The sequence below is a fragment of the Protopterus annectens genome, chromosome 8.part0 (genome assembly GCF_019279795.1).
Source record: "Protopterus annectens isolate FY-2018-M chromosome 8.part0, PAN1.0, whole genome shotgun sequence".
NCBI classification, from domain to species: domain Eukaryota; kingdom Metazoa; phylum Chordata; order Ceratodontiformes; family Protopteridae; genus Protopterus; species Protopterus annectens.
The window spans coordinates 1,643,048,809-1,643,066,843 of record NC_056741.1 but is presented as its reverse complement, the minus strand read 5'-3'; the positions used below and the strand labels follow the sequence as shown (position 1 = coordinate 1,643,066,843).

The 18,035-nt window shown below is 44.0% G+C and overlaps 1 protein-coding gene across 2 annotated transcripts in view; it reads right to left on the bottom strand.

Moving 5' to 3' along the window:
- The window catches only part of ACAD8 (acyl-CoA dehydrogenase family member 8), a 599,439-nt gene that overhangs the window by 453,064 nt on the left and 128,340 nt on the right, over positions 1-18,035 (bottom strand). For both annotated transcript variants that reach the window (XM_044081167.1, XM_044081168.1), the window contains exon 4: positions 10,491-10,600. In XM_044081167.1, coding sequence (XP_043937102.1) covers positions 10,491-10,600 — 110 coding nt within the window. The remainder of the gene's footprint in view (positions 1-10,490; positions 10,601-18,035) is intronic.

Genomic DNA, 18,035 nt, shown 5'->3' with positions numbered 1-18,035 from the left:
AGGACTGCCAAAGCAAAGCCTGCTCGGGATCTGGAGTAAAAAGGCAGGTTGTAGTGCTTGGTAAATGTATGCACGGAGCTCCATGTAGCAGCCTCTAAAATGTCCTTTGTTGCCACTCCTCTTAGGAAAGCTGTGGAAGTGGCTAAAGCTCTAGTGGAATGTGGCCTAATATTTGTTGGCACACCTTTTCCATGGAATGAATAGCAGAACCTGATGCAATGTCCAATCCATTTTGAAATTGTTTGTTTGGAGATTGCTTTTCCTTGTACTCCAGCAGCATAGGCTACAAACAGTTGGTCAGACTTTCTGGTGGCCTTAGTTCTGTCCAAGTAGTAACGTAGTTGTCTGTGTATGTCCAAAGTATGCAGTAGTTTTTCCCCCCTATTTTGAGGATTGGGGAAGAATGTAGGCAGGTGAATAGCTTGATTTAGAGACACCCTGGAAATAACTTTTGGCATGAATGTAGGATTCTTAGAGAAACTCTGTCTTGATGGAAAATGAGGAAGGGAGGCACTGCCATGAGTGCCTGAATCTCCGAAACTCTCCTTGCAGATGTGACTGCCAATAAAGACGGTCTTCCATGAAAGAAATTGCATTTCTGAAGTTGCTGCTGGTTCAAATGGAGGAAGAGTTAATTTTTCCAACACATAATTGAGGTCCCATGCAGGTACTGGCTGTTTTCTGGGAGGTTTGATATTCTTTATCCCTCTTAGAAACTGCCTTAGCAGAGGATGTGAAAACACTGGAGGGTCACAGTTGTATTTTGCTGAGATTGCTGAGGCATGAATCTTTATTGAAGAGTATGAGAGTCCAGTATGAAATAGTTCTGCCAAGTATTCTAATATCTGAGGTATACTCTGTAATGCTGTGTCCTGACCCCTGTTGGCATTCCAGATGCTGAATCTCTTCCACTTGGCTGAATAGGTTTTTCTGGTGGAAGGTCTGCGTGCTTCCAGCAAGATCTCTTGAACTGATTTGGAAAGAGAGTTAGGTGGAGAAATCATGGTAGCCTCCAGGCTGTCAGATGTAATGTTTTCAGGTCTTGATGTACAGTCCTGTAATTGTGTTGTGTTAAGAACAGGGGCCATAGGGTCAGAGGCCATGGTTTGTTCTGAGTTATGGTCAATAGTAATGGGTACCAGTGTTGCCTTGGCCAGTCCGGAGCTATCAAGATGCCTGTTGGTTGTTCTGCTTTGATGTTCAGTATCACCTTGGTCAGCAAAGGCAGAGGAGGGAATGCATAATTTTTTAGAGAATTCCAGCTGAAGGAGAGAGCATCCGTTTTCCAGGCTAGAGGGTGGTGAGTCCTTGTGCAGAACTTTTCCAGGTGATGATTTAAGTGGGAAGCAAAAAGATCTACGTCCGGTCTTCCCAATGTCTTCGTCAGTTGAGAGAAAATGTGAGGGTGCAGCATCCATTCGTGTGGATCCATTAAATTTCTGCTCAGCTGGTCTGCCAGTACATTGTCCTTGCCTGGTACAAACTGGGATTGTAACTATCTTCAGGCTCAGAGATTTTTCCCAGAGAAGCATTGTTAGTCTGCAGAGGGGATAGGAATGAGTGCCTCCCTGCTTGTTTATGTACCACATGACAGTGGTGTTGTCTGTCCTTATTAGCAAATGCCCTTGTTGTAGTGATTTTTCGAAAGCTTCGATTGCATGTATCACTGCCAACATCTCCTTTTGGTTTATGTGCAGCAGCCTTTCCTTTGGCGTCCAAAGACCTTGAATGCATCTGCCCTCCATGTGCACCCCCCATCCATGGTCTGAGGAGTCTGTTGTAATCATTTGGCCTGCTTGAGGTCTGTTGAAAGACATGCCTTTGTTTTGCTGACTGGCTTGAGCCCACCATAAGAATTCCTTTTGCAGACATGGAATAAGTGGGATTATGTCCTCTAGGCTTTGGCTGTGTTGAGACCATAAGTTTTTTAAATACCATTGCAGCTTTCTCATATGAAGTCTTGCCAAAGGTATCAGAAGGATGCAAGATGCCATGAACCCCAGGGCCTGCAGGATTTTCCTTGCAGTCAGCTGGGAGAGTTTTGCTAGGCCTTTGAAGTACTCTGGTAAATGCTGCTGCTTTTCCTCTGTGAGGTAGGCCATTTGGTTTTCTGTGTCCAGTTTGGCTCCTAGGAAGATAATCTGTTGGGATGGCAGTAGTTTTGACTTCTGAATGTTGACTGTGTATCCCAAGGCCTGCAGTAGATGCATGACACAGTCCAAATTTTCTTTTAAGGTTTGTTTGTTGTCTGCTTGTATGAGGCAGTCGTCCAAGTAGGGGTATATTTGAATCCCCTGCAGTCTGCAGTGTGCCACTACTGATGCCAGGCATTTCATGAACACTCTGGGAGCAGTAGATAAGCCAAACGGCAATGCTGAGAATTGATAATGCTCTGTCCCTGCAAGAAATCTGAGGTATCTTCTGCAGCTTTGTCTGATTGGGACATGCAGGTATGCCTCCTTGAGGTCCAGAGTGACCAGCCAAGACCCCTTGCCCAGCATGGGAAGGAGTTGCTGCAACGTCAGCATTTTGAACTTTGGCACCATGAGAAAAGTGTTTAGAGTTGACAAGTCCAGTATGGGTCTCCATTTGTTTTCTTTTCTTGGAACAAGGAACAGTCTTGAGTAAAATCCCTGACCTTGCTCCTGAGGAGGAACCCTTTCTATTGCTTTTATACTTAACAGCTTGGAAACTTGAGTGAGCGCCTCTGCCCTTTGATGATGTGACAGGTTTGGCATGCCTTGTCTTATTGGTAATGTGTGGAAGTGGAATCTGTAACCTTTGTCTATCAAATCCAGAATCCAGTTGTCCTTGGTTAAGATATGCCAGTTTTGAGAGAATAAGGATAATTTTCCGCCCGAAGGTGCTTCTCTTTGAACCTTTGTAGGCGGTATGAAAGACAAGTCATTGTGATTGTCCTTGTGGTGCAGCTGAACTATCTGCTCCACTTCTTTGATTTGGAGGTTGCCATTGGCGGCCCCTGTAAGATCCTCAGTATTGCCCTCTACCTTGGGCACGTCTGCTTTTTCCCCTTTGAAACTTGTCCGAGCCGGGGAAGGACCAATTCTTTGAGGGCCAGTTTCTGCTGAATCTGGGTGGCTGAACCTGAAGGAAATCCTTGACTGTCTGTACTGACTTTGCTTTTTCCTCTATGGATTTCAGTACATCTTGTGCATTAGCACCAAACAGCTTCTGTTTTTCCAGAGGTGCATCAAGTAACTTTACTTTAACATGGTCAGGCAAAGACTGATCCTTTAAGCAAGCATGTCTACGTATCACAGCCCCAGTCATAGCTGCCCTACATGAAGCTTCCATTGCATCATAACCACACTGAAGAAAATGGTTATTAACCTGCTGAGTGTTATGTATATGATCCTGCAATGCCTTTTTATCAATAGGCTCAGGAGAGGCTAACTTTTTCTGTAAGTCATCCAGGAGAAAATCTTGGTACTGAAACATGTGAAAAAGGCAGTTAAGTGACCTCATGGCTAGGGTAGTAGAGGTATATACTTTTTTACCCCATCTCTCCAGGGACCTTGCTTCTCTGTCCACTGGCAGAGGGTTTTTGGCAGAGGAGGTAGCCACTCCCTTGGGGCCCTGTGAAATAGTTTCTAGATCCACAGAGAGTGGGCCTTAAAAAGGTGCTTGTGAGTGTCAGGGACCCTATAATATCTGTCTGGCTTGACAGGAGCAGGACGAAGGGAATCAGGGTTAGCACTGGAGTCAGAAAAAACATCATCCAAAACATCCATAACAGGTGGAATAGCCAAAGGTCTGTGCTGGGGAAGCTTGAGGAAGATACGAAGCCTTTTCCTAGAGTCAGAGAATTCCTGACCCTGCCAATGGAAATGTTTCCTCATGGAATGCAGGACTTCACCAAAAGAGAAATCCTCTGGAGGGGAGGCAGAGGGAATTGATTCCTCAGCATCAGAGTCCTCGTAGGCCTGGAAGGATTCTTCTTGGGTTTCAGAATGCTCAGAATCCCCAGAGGCTTCATCCGAAGAGAGGTCGTCCGCCTGCTCAGTTCTAGGCCTTTTCTCTGCAGGTGGCTGAGAACCCCTGTCCGGATGAGGCTGAGTCCCCCTGATAAGGGAAATAAGATCTGCAGCCAGAGACATGATCTGCTTATCAGATGAAGGGGCCTGGGCAGCAGGTTTAGGATGGGCCTTGGCCTGACTGGCAGCCTTAGCACGTGCAAAGGCCTTGATGGACATGGATACAGGAGGCCTTGCAGCCCCACATGCAGGCGTACCCTTGTCCACAGAAATGGTGTCGGGTAGATCCAGAACTTCGGTTTCCGGAGGAAAATCAACAACCGGCACCGGAGAGATCTCCGAGACCGAAGGTCGTGTTAACGCTGTGTCGTCGGCCTAGAGCTGTGGATTTACCACTTCCGAAGGGACCGGAGCACTAGCAGAGGGTTTAGGAGTAGCATCGGTAGTGGACGCGGGCCGAGGGTGTCTGTCCCGGTCCTTGCGTTTTTTAGCAGATTGGGATGTCGGCTGATCCGACGGCATGATATACGCAAAAGATTCACCGAAAAAGTCCTCAGCGAATTCTGCCCGGCGCCTGAGAGTGCTCTTATTAAAGCAAGCACAGGCAGCACATGCCGAGACGTCGTGGTCTGGGCCCAGGCAGGGAAGGCAGAGAGAATGGAAGTCCTTATGAGATATTTGTTTACCACAAGACAAACAATTATTAACTTTCTCAATTTGTTCTGACATCGGCTGAGGCAAGAATAAATGTTCCCCAACGGGGTACTTAGCTTTTAGATGACTTTGGTACTGAAAACACAGGAGCTGACCGACCGGCACTTGCGAACTGCTTCTGCTTCGGGCACCGCGTGGCAAGAAAGACTGAAGATGGCGTCGGCCGATGCCTTTGTACTCCAGCCGTTGTGACGTCGGAGAGGAGGCGACACCAGCCGACGCCGGACCCAGACTTCGGAATTCGGCCGAAGAAGGGCTGCCTGAGGCAGGACAACCCATATGTTATGACTGCAGTTGCATTCTTGAAGGACATCATCCTGTTGTTGGGCCTCTGCCCATTGATTTGGAGGTAGATCTGGCCAATCATTTGGGGTTGGTAGTCTGTGGAAGTGGAATCTGCATCCTTGGGAGACTATGTTCAAAACCCATTTGTCCTGGGTAAGGAGTTCCCAGTTTTTTGCATGCAGGGTGAGCTTTCCTCCTAAGGGAGCAGGTAGTTGAGCAGGGCTTGGAAGGGTTAAGGTTAAGTCATTGTGCCATTTTTCCATAGGGGGGTGGCTTACTACTCCCTGCTTTGGAAGTGGGAGCCCCCCCACTGATAAGGTCTGTGCGTAGCCTGATAATGTAGTCTAGGTGGTCTGCTGTTCCTGGGTTTAGACTGGGAAGGCCTGGAAGGGACTGGAAAGGACCAGTTCTTTGAAGGCCAATGCCTACTAAATCTGGGAGGCTGTACTTGTAGGAAATCTTTAACAGTTTGCATAGATTTAGCTTTTTCCTCCAGCCTTTTGAGGACTTCTGCTTTGTTGCCAAAAAGGCAGTCTTGGTTTAAGGGAGCATCCAGTAATTTAGCTTTAACATGATCTGGCAAGTTTTGTTCCTTATCTGCTGACCAACTACCTGCTGAATACCTTCAAAAATCAACTGATGCTATAGCCTATCCAATATCAATATTAATTAACCGCACTATAGCAGAGGCAAAAATTCACACCATTTGGAAAACATCCTATATTATCCCACTACATAAAGGAGGCTCCTCCACTGAATTCTCCAATTATAGACCCATAGCTATACTTTCACCACTTGCAAAAATATTGGAAAAATGTATACACAAACAACTCATGCACCACCTAATCCAAAATCACCTCATGGCCGATACCCAACATGGCTTTCTGCCACACCACAGTACTACCTCAGTCCTACGTGGCTTTACCAACACAATAAACAGCAACCTCAATAATAATCGCATCTCCTCGGCCCTCTTGGATCTCTCCAAGGCATTTGACATGGTAGAACGCCAACTTTTGTTACACACCAATGCAAACATTCAATCTAGACTCTAATGTCCTTTTATGGTTCAATTCCTACCTGACTGGGAGGCAGCAGGCTGTTCTTTGGCAGAACAAGCTTTCTAAACTACTACCAAACACCCTTAGAGTACCACAAGGCTCCATATACTGTTCTCAATTTTTATTAATAACTTGTATACTGTCATCCCAAACGTCAGTTGTATCCAATACGCTGACGACTCCACTGTGGTTTGCTCAGTCACATCTCCCTCAGATTTGAAGTCTGCTATCCACTCCACCTTTAATATTGTACAAAACTGGCTCACTGGTCGCCGGCTATTATTAAATCCCCCAAAAAGTAAAATATTGCTATTCTCACCTATTCAAAGGTCTGCAACTTTCTCTTTCACCATTAATGCAAAAAGATGGCACTGTTATCTTCCCAGACCCCTCTGCAAAACTGCTCGGTGTCATTACTGACAATAACCTAAAATTTGAACTTCATGTTAATCAAATAATAAAGAACACCAATAAAAAACTTGGATCGTTGTATAGAATTAAAGCCTTTCTAACCCCTCCAGCTAGGATTGCCATTGCCCGCTCTCACCTAATTTCAACATTTACATATGCTTCCCCCTTCGGTCTAATCTAAACAAGTCACTACTAAACAGACTGTATCTGTTAAAATCACATTGCTAGGTTTGCCATTGACCAGCCATGCAGAACCCACCACTGCATCAACCTCAAACAGCTTGGGTGGCTAGAATTCCCCAGTCTCATACAACATAACCTTCTGATCATAGCTAACAAAATTTTCTATAATTCAGATAACACTCCAGCTCATAGTAATATTATCATCGCACAAAATAATCAGAGACTGCTTAGATCCTCAAATAAACTCCAAATTCTTAATCAAAACCAACAATACAGCAGGGGAAGCTCTCTTGGCAAACTCTGCAGGTAGAACCTGGAATCAACTCCCAGCTGACATTTCTATGCTCTCCTCCCTAAGTCAATTTAAGACCAAACTCAAACAGCTGGCACTAAACTGGCACTGCCACTGTAACAAACCTGGCTAAGCCAGCTTTAATAAATGTACATAAAAATCTAATAGATGTCAATACTAATGTGTTTTTATTTCTCCTGACTAACTAGCATCTACTAATGTCATGAACCTGTCTAATTTTGACTGTCAAGTATTAACGGTAATAGCAAACTTGTATTTGACTGCATTGCTATGTCTCACCTTTGTTTTCAGTTATATTGTCCTTATTACTATGTTTCATTACGTATACCCTGGAGCTCCCCCCCCCCCCCCGGGCCTCCGCTGAAAATGGACATGAATCCAGTCGGTCTACCTCGGTCAACAAATGTAAAATAAAATAAATAAAATAATTAAGCCAAGCATGCCTTCCAAGTACAGACCCAGTGACAGCAGTACTGCAAGATGCTTCTAAAGCTTCAAAACCACATTGCAAAGTATGTTTACCAACTTGTTCTGCAGAATGCATTAAATCTTGCAATTCTGTGTGTTCAGCACAGTCAGGAATCAACATCCTTTTCTGTTTAAGTAGTCCCATAATATGCTGCTGACACTAACATATGAAACTGGCAATTTAAAACCCTAATGGCCAAAGTAGCAGAAGTGTATAACTTCATACCCCATCTGCCTAAGGCTCTAGAATCTCTATCAGAAGAGGTAGGATTTTTGGCAGCAGTAGCCTTAAAGCCTTTTGATCCTTGGGAAATGGTATCTGGATCTGCAGAAGTATTCTTGAAGAGGAACTTGTGAGAGTCAGGCACTCTGTAGTACCTGTCAGGTTTTCTGGGAGCTGGAGGTAGTGTGTCTGGGGTAAGGCTAGATTCCAAGAAAGCATCATCTACAATGTCCAGAACAGGAGGGATAGCTAAAGTCCTGTGTTGAGGAAGGAGTAAGAATTCCCCAAGTCTCTTTTTGGACTCTAGTAATCCTGGCCTTCCCAGCAGAAATGCTCCCCAAGAGTATGCAAGGTTTCACCGAAAGAAAGATCTTCTGGAGGGGAAGCAGAGGGAACGAAATCCTCTGCATCAGAATCCTCATAAGTAGATAAGGGCAAATCCTGGTAATCAGAAGGAGCAGAAATATCACATTCCTGATCAAAAGATTCAGAAAGAAAATCAGCTCTAGGTCTCTTAGAGGAAGCCAGCCTTCCCCCTCCAAGGTAATAAGGTCTTCAGCCATTCTAAGCATTTTTGTTTTTGAGGCATATGGGCCTAAGCCTGCAGTTTGGTCGTCGGGTTTCTAGGCGTAGTGCGAGTTTTTGGCTTGGATGAAAATGATGGCGTCTGTTTAACATGAATGTCTGTAGGCCTGAATACACCCTCAGAAGCCGGTGCCTGCACAGCGGCTCCGGACCCATCCAAGGTAGAGACATCCACATGTTCCATAGTCGAAGAAGCATCTCGCGGCATACCAGACTCCGAATGGGTCTCAGTAGAGGCCTGCGAATCTGAAGTAGTGGGTATCAGGGGCTGCAAAAGCACCTAACAGAGTACCGGCAGACTGGCAACTAGCTTAACTGAAGCATCGTCGGCAGTTTTGGACCTATGTGGTCGGTCTCTGTCTTTACCCTTATGTTTTTTTTTTTTTGGAAGATCGGTAGTCGGATGGCTTAACGAAGCCATTTCGGAGTACACAGATAGAGTACAAAGGTAACTGGCTGCAAAAATAGCCCGACGATTAATAGTTTGGGCGTTGAACAAGCCACAAAACTGAAATCGAGGGACGTCATGGTCTGGGCCTAAACAGGGGATGCAGCACAAACGAAAATCTCTGAGGTATTTGCTTTCCACAGGTAAGACAACTGTTAACTTTTACTGACTTCGGTTAGAGCAAGAAAAAGGATCCCCAACGGGGTACTTCTCTTTTTTGAAGACTTCGGGTTTGAAACTCGAAAACGAAAATTTCAGGAGACGGATGACTGGCACTTGCGAACTGCTTCTGCTTCGGGCACCACACAGCAAGAAAAACTGATGTAATGGCATCGGCTGCATGTTTTATACCCCTGACGACCTGACATCATGGAAGAGACAGCATCTGATGCAGAAATTCAAAGACTCTGGTATTCAGGCCGGCTGAGGGTTACCTGCAGGCAGATAACCCAAATGTGATGACTGCAACAGTGAAACACGAAGAACATCCAGAACCCACTTTGTCAAATAATTCGTGCTAGGTCCAGCCCAGCTTCTAGTGAATCTCTGTTAGAGTGAACCGCAACACTGGATGCTCATTAAGTTGCACTGACCCAACTACCACTTATAACATTCGGTAATATCACTGGTACAAATACAGGACTGCAGATGCATCCTTGAAGGACATCTTAACCAAACTTGAAGCCTGAAAATAACACTATTACCACAGCTGCATCCAAAGTCAAAAAGCCACCCATTGCAGGACACTGTTTACAACCTGGTGGGGTCAGCCAAACACATTCTGGCAATCAGGACTCTAATACCAGTATAAGACCAGCATTTATTAGGCAAGTCTTTTTAATGACCTTAAAGGAAAGGATTTTTTTTTTTTGCAGAAATAATCTTACATGTAATCCTTAAAGTGACTTGTTCACGTCTGTAACGTGCCTTTACATATTCTGGCAAGTGATTGCTCAAGTGCCGAGAAGTATTATGCCTCTCAGCATTCCAAACTGCTGTGGTCCATTTATTAATAAAATATTTCATAAAACTATTCAGAATACAACCACATAAATTTAATGTATCCTTCAGTAATATCACCAAAGGAACAGCCAAGGGAGGTGTACACAACTTTAATGTACTCACCTTCACATATGAGCAGGATGTGATGCTCCTACCCTGCCATACCAGGACTTTATTAAGCCATGGCCCAACTGTAGCTACAAAGTCTATTAATCCATGGACCAAATGCCTTATGAGAAACAAGGTGCAAAATGCATCATTCCACAAAATTCACCATACACCACGGTGCTTGTTTGGACATGAACAAAATACTTTAAATCTCATATTTTTCTAGTAAGCTTCTTTTAACTCTAGCACCTTAACAGTTCAGAAGGGATATGTACATTAACCCAGTCACACTTTTTTCAATTATTTATACTTTAATTGGATAAGTGAACTGGACCCCTTTCAGTCACAACCTCTGCCACAATGATACAGTTAAATAACAAATTAACAAGTAAAAAAATGCACTCAGGAATAAAAAAAAAAATGCCATTAAGGCATTTGACCAGGTTGCATATACAATACACAGCCAAAGTATGACAGATAAGTAAAACATTAAAACATTTACATGTATGCTTATATTATTCATGCATAAATATGTTAACTTCATTAAAATACATAACTTACTACAATTTTTTTTTTCCGTTTACACAGTTACATACAATACCGCTGACCTCTCTAAATGCCAGAAAAGCAATTTATCTTAAAATATCAATTCTGGCCAACAAGAGAATGTGGAAAACAGCACTGCATACCTTACCTGGTTCTGTGAGGCAGTAAGAAGCAAACTTCTCCATTGTGCACAGTTTGGGACAATACCTGTGCCTCTGCTCTTCACTCCCAAATCTGTCAATCATCCATGCACACATACTGCACAAAGAAGGGGACAACAATTAGGAGTCTAAGGGAACATGGACTGCATTACAACTAACTGATTCGAAACAAGGCTTCATACAAAAAAAAAAAAAAAAAAAAAAAAAAAAACTTCCAGCACTTGAACTCTTAGTTGGCAGTACAAAGGTCAAAGGTGTTAGTACAAATTCATGACACTAAACAGAGCCATTATGGAGTATACGTCCTGGTCCCAATGGTTGGGATTTAAGTTCTGCAGCACAAGAAATCCAGTCAATTTTTTGAACTGATCCAAATTGCAGTTTTTATCAGTTTTGTAGTCTAGTCCACATTTTGGCTGTCCTTACATAAAAACCTTAGTTTTAAAACCATGATTTGGCACTTTAGTTTGTAACAATACATCTTCACTCATCATATTACACAGTATGATACAACACTATGGTTAAATTTGCATTCTATAAAGTTAGTGTGTATACATTGTAAGACATTCTTAACTCTATCTCTCCCAGTGTGAAAATAAAAACTCAGCAGAGAAGGCCAGCAGACATCTGTTTGTGTGTAAATTTCAGTAACTGGCTAGTATGTGTACTGACTGGATGCCAAGAAAAAAAGAAAGAAAACCTGGAAAAAATCATCTTACAAAAGGTGAGAAGAAACAGTGAGTGGGGAAAGTTCTGCAGCTGTCCAGCAAATAGCAATGCAACCTCCAGACATTAATTCCAGTAACCTACAGGAAGATATAAGACAACTGCACAGACACTGAGTATATCAACACAAACAAAAGACTGGAAAAAATGGAAGAAGCTTTAAACAAATACTCATATGAAGTGATAAAGCTACAAAAATCAGAGGTCGAAATGTAGAAAAGACTGGTTGAATATGAGACTGCTCAGCAAGTGATGCTTCAAAAAAATAATAGAACTAGAGAAAGTACAGTTGTGTACCTACCATAAATGTAGATGTTAGAGTGTATTCACCGTTGTAGTCATTACACTTGGGTTATCCTGCTGGCAGGCTACCCGCAGTCAGCCCAAATTCCAAAGTCTTGGTCCGGCGTCGGTTGCTGTCGCCTCTTCCCGGACGTCAATACGCCAGAGATATAAAGGATGCAGCCGACGCCATTTTCTTCAGTTTTTCTTGCCCCAGATGTCAGGTGCCCCCAAAAGGGTAGGCTAAAGAAACATTGCTTATAAAAGCCTGCAGTAAAATAAACAATACCTTCATCTACAAGCAAATACACCACATAGGTTGTATAGGATAGAGAAGTACAGATAAGTCCCAGCAAAGAGAGGGGGATGGTGGGTGGGTAACCTGGACTGCAACAGTGAATACACTCGAACATCTACATTTATGGTAGGTACACAACTGTACTATGTTCATCGTGTTTCACTGTTGCAGTCACTACACTTGGGTTGAATCCCAAAGCTGAGGTTGGGCAGCTGGGTCTAAATAGAATTAGGAGTGGCTATAAGGCCCTGCAGAACTGCAGTGGCAAAGCCTGCTCTGGATTTAGAGTAGAGTAAAGAGGCAAGTGGTAGTGTTTAGTAAAAGTGTGCACTGAAGTCCAAGTTGCAGCCTCCAAAATATCCTTGGTTGGTACTCCTCTAAGGAAGGCTGCTGAGGTGGCTGCTGCCCTGGTAGAATGTGGTCTAATGCTCATAGGCACTGATTTGCCATGTTGTGAATAGCAGAAAAGAATGCAGTGTCCTATCCATTTTGAAATAGTCTGCTTTGAGATGGCCTTTCCTTGTGATCCTGCAGCATATGCCACTAAATGTTGCTCAGTCTTTCTGAAAGCTTTAGTTTTGTCCAAGTAGAAGAGTAGCTGTCTCTATATGTCTAAAGAATGCAGAAGTCTCTCCCCTTTATTCTGTGGGTTTGGGTAAAAAGTAGGCAAATTAATGGTTTGGTTAAGAGCCACACTGGACACTACCTTAGGCATAAATGTTGGGTTTGTCATTAGAGAAACCCTGTTCGGATGGAATATAATAAAAGGCTTCACAGTCATTAGTTCCTGTAACTCTGAGACTCTTCTTGAAGTTATTGCTAGGAGCAGAGCTGTTTTTCCATAAAAATTTTATCTCAGCTGTATTGGCTGGCTCAAAAGGAGGCAGTGTGAGTTTTTCCAAGACAAAATTGAGGTCCCATGCAGGTATTGGTGCTCTCCTTGGAGGTCTTATGTTTTTGGCACCCCTGCGAAACTGCCTAAGCAATGGATATGAAAAAATAGGTGGGCCTGTATTGTAATAAGCTGAAAAGGCAGAGGCATGGATCTTAATTAATGAGAAGAATAGGCCTTTGTCCAGCATCTCAGTTAGATATTGTAAAATCTGAGGAATATTTGGAACAAGCGTGTCAATTCCTTGTGCCTGGTTCCAAGCACAGAATCGCTTCCATTTTTCTGCACAAGATTTTCTGGTGCTGGGCCTCCTGGCCTCCAAAATAACCTCCATAACCACTTGTATTCTGAATGGTTATAGTATCCACCATGCAGCTAGATTTAGAGTTCTGAGTTGGCTGTGCAGGATCTGATTGTTTTGTTGGGTCAGTAAATGAGGAATTTGAGGCAATGTCCAGGATGGGCCTTGGGACAAGCTCCTTAGGATTGGGTACCAGCGTTGGTGTGGCCAATCCAGGGCAATCAGAAACATTTTTGGCTTCTCTTGTCTGACCTTTAGGAGTACCTTGGGGAGGAAAGGCATATACTGTAAGGTTATTCCAGCTGAATGACAAAACATCCACTTTCCATGCTTGTTTGTGATAAGTCCTTGTGCAGAATCTCTGAAGTTGGCAGTTGTGAGGGGAGGCAAAAAGATCTGTCTGGGCATCCCCATTTCCTTGTTATGCTGAAGATTTGTGGATCTAGCTTCCACTCGTGAGGGTCCATGAGGTTTCTGCTTAGTTCGTCTGCCAGAGCATTTGTTTTACCTGGCAGGAATTGTGCTTGTAGTTGTACTTGGTAGGTCAAGGCTGTGTTCCACAAAATCATGGCTCGTCTGCTGAGGGGGTAGGAATGTGTGCCCCCCTGCTTGTTTATGTACCACATGACTGTGGTGTTGTCCGTCTTTATCAGCAGCTGTCCTGGATGAAGCAAGTCCTTGAAGGCTGTCAGGGCATTTTGTACAGCTAGCATCTCTTTTTGATTGATGTGTAGATGCCTTTGGCTTGGGGGCCATGTGCCCTGAATACATTTTCCTGCCATGTGGGCCCCCCAGGCATAATCTGATGCATCTGTTGTTAGTGTTTGCCTGGCTGTGGGTAAAGTGAATGGATGTCCCTTGTTGTGGTGACAGGCCTGTGCCCACCATCAAAACTCCTGTTGCAGGCAGGGAATGAGTGAAATTAATGATTCCAGGCTGTGGCAATGAGTCCAAACACATTTTAGGTACCATTGTAGTTTCCTCATATGCAGTCTTGCATATGGAATTAGCAGAATGCAGGAGGCCATGTAGCCCAGAGCCTGCAGAATTTTTCTTGCAGATAACTGGGTCTTTGTTGCCATGCTTTCGAAGTAAGAAGTCAGTTGCCTTTGCTTGTCTGGCGTGAGATAAGCCATCTTGTATTTAAGCTTGGACCCAGGAATATTATCTCGAGACGGTACTAGTTTTGATTTATTTTCGTTTACTGTGTACCCTAGACAGATTAGTAATCTCTTTATAAATGCCAGATGCTTTAGTAGAATGTCTTTGGTCTCTGCTTGAATAAGGCAGTCATGCAAGTAGGGATTTATTTGAATTCCTGTCTGCAAAATGCAGTTACTGATGCCAGGCATTTTGTGAAGACCCTGGGCGCATTAGATAAGCCAAAGGGCAGTGCAGAGAATTGGTAGTGCATTGAGCCAGCTATGAATCTGAGGTATCTTCTGCAAGATTGTCTGACTGGGACATGCAGGTATGCCTCTCTGAGGTCCAAAGTTACAAGCCAAGCCTTCTTGCCCAGCATGGGCAGAAGCTGCTGCAGAGTCAACATTTTGAATTTCGGAACATTCAGGAAAGTATTTAGAATAGACAGGTCCAGAATTGGTCTCCATGCTTTGTCCTTTCTTGGTACTAAGAAAAGTCTTGAGCAAAATCCTTGTCCCTGCTCTTGTTGTGGCACTGGCTGAATAGCCCTCATGTCCATAAGAGATGAAACTTGTTTTTGTGCCTCTGCCCACTGATTGTGTGGCATGTCTGGCATGCCTTTTGCCTTTGGAAGGGTGTGAAAGTGGAACCTGTAGCCCTGAGAGACTATATTTAAGACCCATTTGTCCTGGGTAATCATGTGCCAATTTTGTGAAAAAAATGCTAGCTTTCCCCCTAAGGGTGCTGCCAAAAGATAAATGCTTGGCATTGGCAGAGGGAAGTCATTGGGACTGTTTCCTATATGGCTGTGATTTGTCTTCTCCGCTTCTGGAGGTAGAAGCACCCCACTGTTTGGGCCTGTATGAGCCCTGGGGCTGTTGTCTGCCTCTAGGGCGTTGATATTTATTTTTATTTATTTATTTATTTATTTATTTATCATTTGTTGACCGGGAATGTCCGACTAGGTTCCACAGAGCCTGTTTTCAGCGGAGGCCCGGGGAGAAATGCCTCTTTGTGGCCTGTCTGACACAGGAAAGGACCAATTCTTATAAGGCCAGTTCCTGCTAAATCTGGGCGGCTCTACCTGCAAGAAATCCTTCACTGTCTGCATAGATTTAGCTTTATCCTCCATTTTCTTCAACACCTCTTCTGCCTTAACACCAAACAAAGTATCATGCTGTAATGGAACATCCAATAATTTTGCTTTAACATGATCAGGCAGAGTCTGTTCCTTTAACCAAGCATGCCTTCTAATGACAGAACCTGTTACAGCGGCCCTGCAAGACGCCTCCAGTGAATCATAACCATATTGCAAAGTATGTTTTCCCACTTGTTCAGCTGCATGCAATAAACAGTACAGTTGTGTACCTACCATAAATGTAGATGTTCGAGTGTATTCACTGTTGCAGTCATTACTCTTGGGATATCCTGCTGGCAGGCTTCCCTCAGTCGGCCAGAATTCCAAAGTCTAGGTCCGGCGTCGGTTGCTGTCACCTCTTCCCTGAGGTCAGTGCACCAGGGGTATAAAAGATGCAGCCAACACCATTTTCTTCAGGTTTTCTTGCCCCAGATGTCAGATGCCCCCAAATTGGTAGGCTGAAAAATATGCTAATAAAAATGCACGCACAAAAGTAAAATTTCCTTTATCTACAAGCAAATACACCAAATAGGTTGTATAGGATAGAGAAGTGCAGATAAGTCCCAGCAAAGAGAAGGGGGATGGTGGGTGGGTAACCTGGACTGCAACAGTGAATACACTCGAACATCTACATTTATGGTAGGTACACAGCTGTACTATGTTCATCGTATTTCACTGTTGCAATCATTACTCTTAGGTTGAATCCCAAAGCTGAGTATGTGTGGCTGGGCTAAATAGGATTAGGACAGGCTATGAGGCCCTGCAGAACTGCAGTGGCAAAGCCAGCTCTGGACTTAGAGTAAAGAGGTAAGTGGTAGTGCTTTGTGAAAGTGTGCACTGAACTCCAAGTTACAGCCTCTAAGATATCTTTGGTTGGTACTCCTCTGAGGAAGGCTGCTGAAGTGGTTGCTGCTCTGGTGGTATGAGGCCTAATGCCCTTAGGCACAGATTTGCCATGTTGAAAATAGCAGAAACGGATGCAGTGGTCTATCCATTTTGAAATAGTCTGTTTTGAGATGGCCTTTCCTTGTGATCCTGCAGCATATGACACTAAAAGTTGCTCAGTCTTTCTGAAAGCTTTAGTTCTGTCCAAGTAGAAGCGCAACTGCCTGTGTATGTCCAAAGAGTGCAGAACTTTCTCACCCTTGTTCTGTGGATTTGGATAAAAAGTAGGCAAGTGAATGGCTTGGTGGAGGGCCACACTGGATACCACCTTAGGCATAAATGTAGGGGTTGTCCTCGGAGAAACCCTGTCTGGATGAAAAATGATAAAAGGTTCCACAGCCATGAGTGCTTGTAACTCCGAGACTCGCCTTGCAGAGGTTATTGCTAGGAGTAGAGCTGTTTTCCAGGATAATTATTTTATATCTGCTGTTGATGCTGGCTCGAAAGGAGGAAGTGTTAGTTTTTCCAAAATATAATTGAGGTCCCAGGCCGGAGTTGGTACTCTCCTTGGAGGCCTAATGTTTTGGCCCCTCTGAGATACTGCCTAATTAAAGGATGAGAAAAGATAGGTGATTCCGTATTGTAATGGGCTGATATGGCAGAGGCACGAATCTTAACTGATGAGAAAGAAAGGCCTTTGTTCAGCATCTCAGTTAGGTATTGTAAAATCTGAGGGATATTTGGTACACGTGACAATGCCTTGTTCCTGGTTCCAAGCACAGAATCTCTTCCATTTTTCCGCATAAGATTTTCTGGTACTATAAGATTTTCTGGTACTGGGCCTCCTGGCCTCCAAGATAACATCCATAACAGCTTTTGAAAGAGGATTGTTTTGAATGGCAACATTATCTGCCATGCTGCCAGATTTAAGGTCCTGAGTTGGCTGCACAGGATCAGATTGTTTTGTTGGGTCAGCAAGTGAGAAGTTTGAGGCAATATCCATGCTGGACCTTGAGACAAGCTCTTTAGGACTGGGTACCAGTGCTGGCATGGCCAGTCTGGTGCATCAGTATCATTTTTGGCTTCTTTTGTCTGAACTTAAGGAGTACCCTGGGAAGGAGAGGCAGTGGAGGAAAGGCATATACTGTTAGATTTTTCCAGCTGAAGGATAGGACGTCCACTTTCCATGCTTGCTTGTGATAAATCCTTGTGCAAAATCTCTGCAATTTTCAGTTGTGAGGGGAGACAAATAGATCTATGTCTGGGCATCCCTATTTCCTGATTATCATGCTGAAGACTTGTGGATCCAGTTTCCATTCGTGGGGATCCATGAGGTTTCTGCTTAGTTCATCTGCCAGAGTATTTGTTTTTCCTGGCAGGAATTGTGCTTGCAGGTGAACTTGAAAAGCCAATGCTGTGTCCCATAAGGTCATTGCTTGTCTGCAGAGGGGGTGGGAAAGTGTACCTCCCTGCTTGGTTATGTACCACATGACCGTAGTGCTGTCTGTCTTTATTAGTAGCTGTCCTGGATGAAGCAGGTCCTTGAAAGATGTCAGGGCATTTTGAACAGCTAGCATCTCTTTTTGATTGATGTGAAGATGCATCTTGTTTGCAGGCCATGTGCCCTGAATACATTTTCCTGCCATATGGGCCCCCCAGGCGTAATCTGATGCATCCGTTGTCAGTGTCTGTCTGGCTGTGGGTAAAGAGAATGGCAGGACCTTGTTGTGGTGACAGGCTTCTGCCCACCATCGAAACTCCTGTTGCAGGCAGGGAATGAGTGCAATTACCGTCTCCAGGCTGTGGCAATGCTGAGTCCAAACACTTTTTAGATACCATTGCAGTTTCCTCATATGCAGTCTGGCCT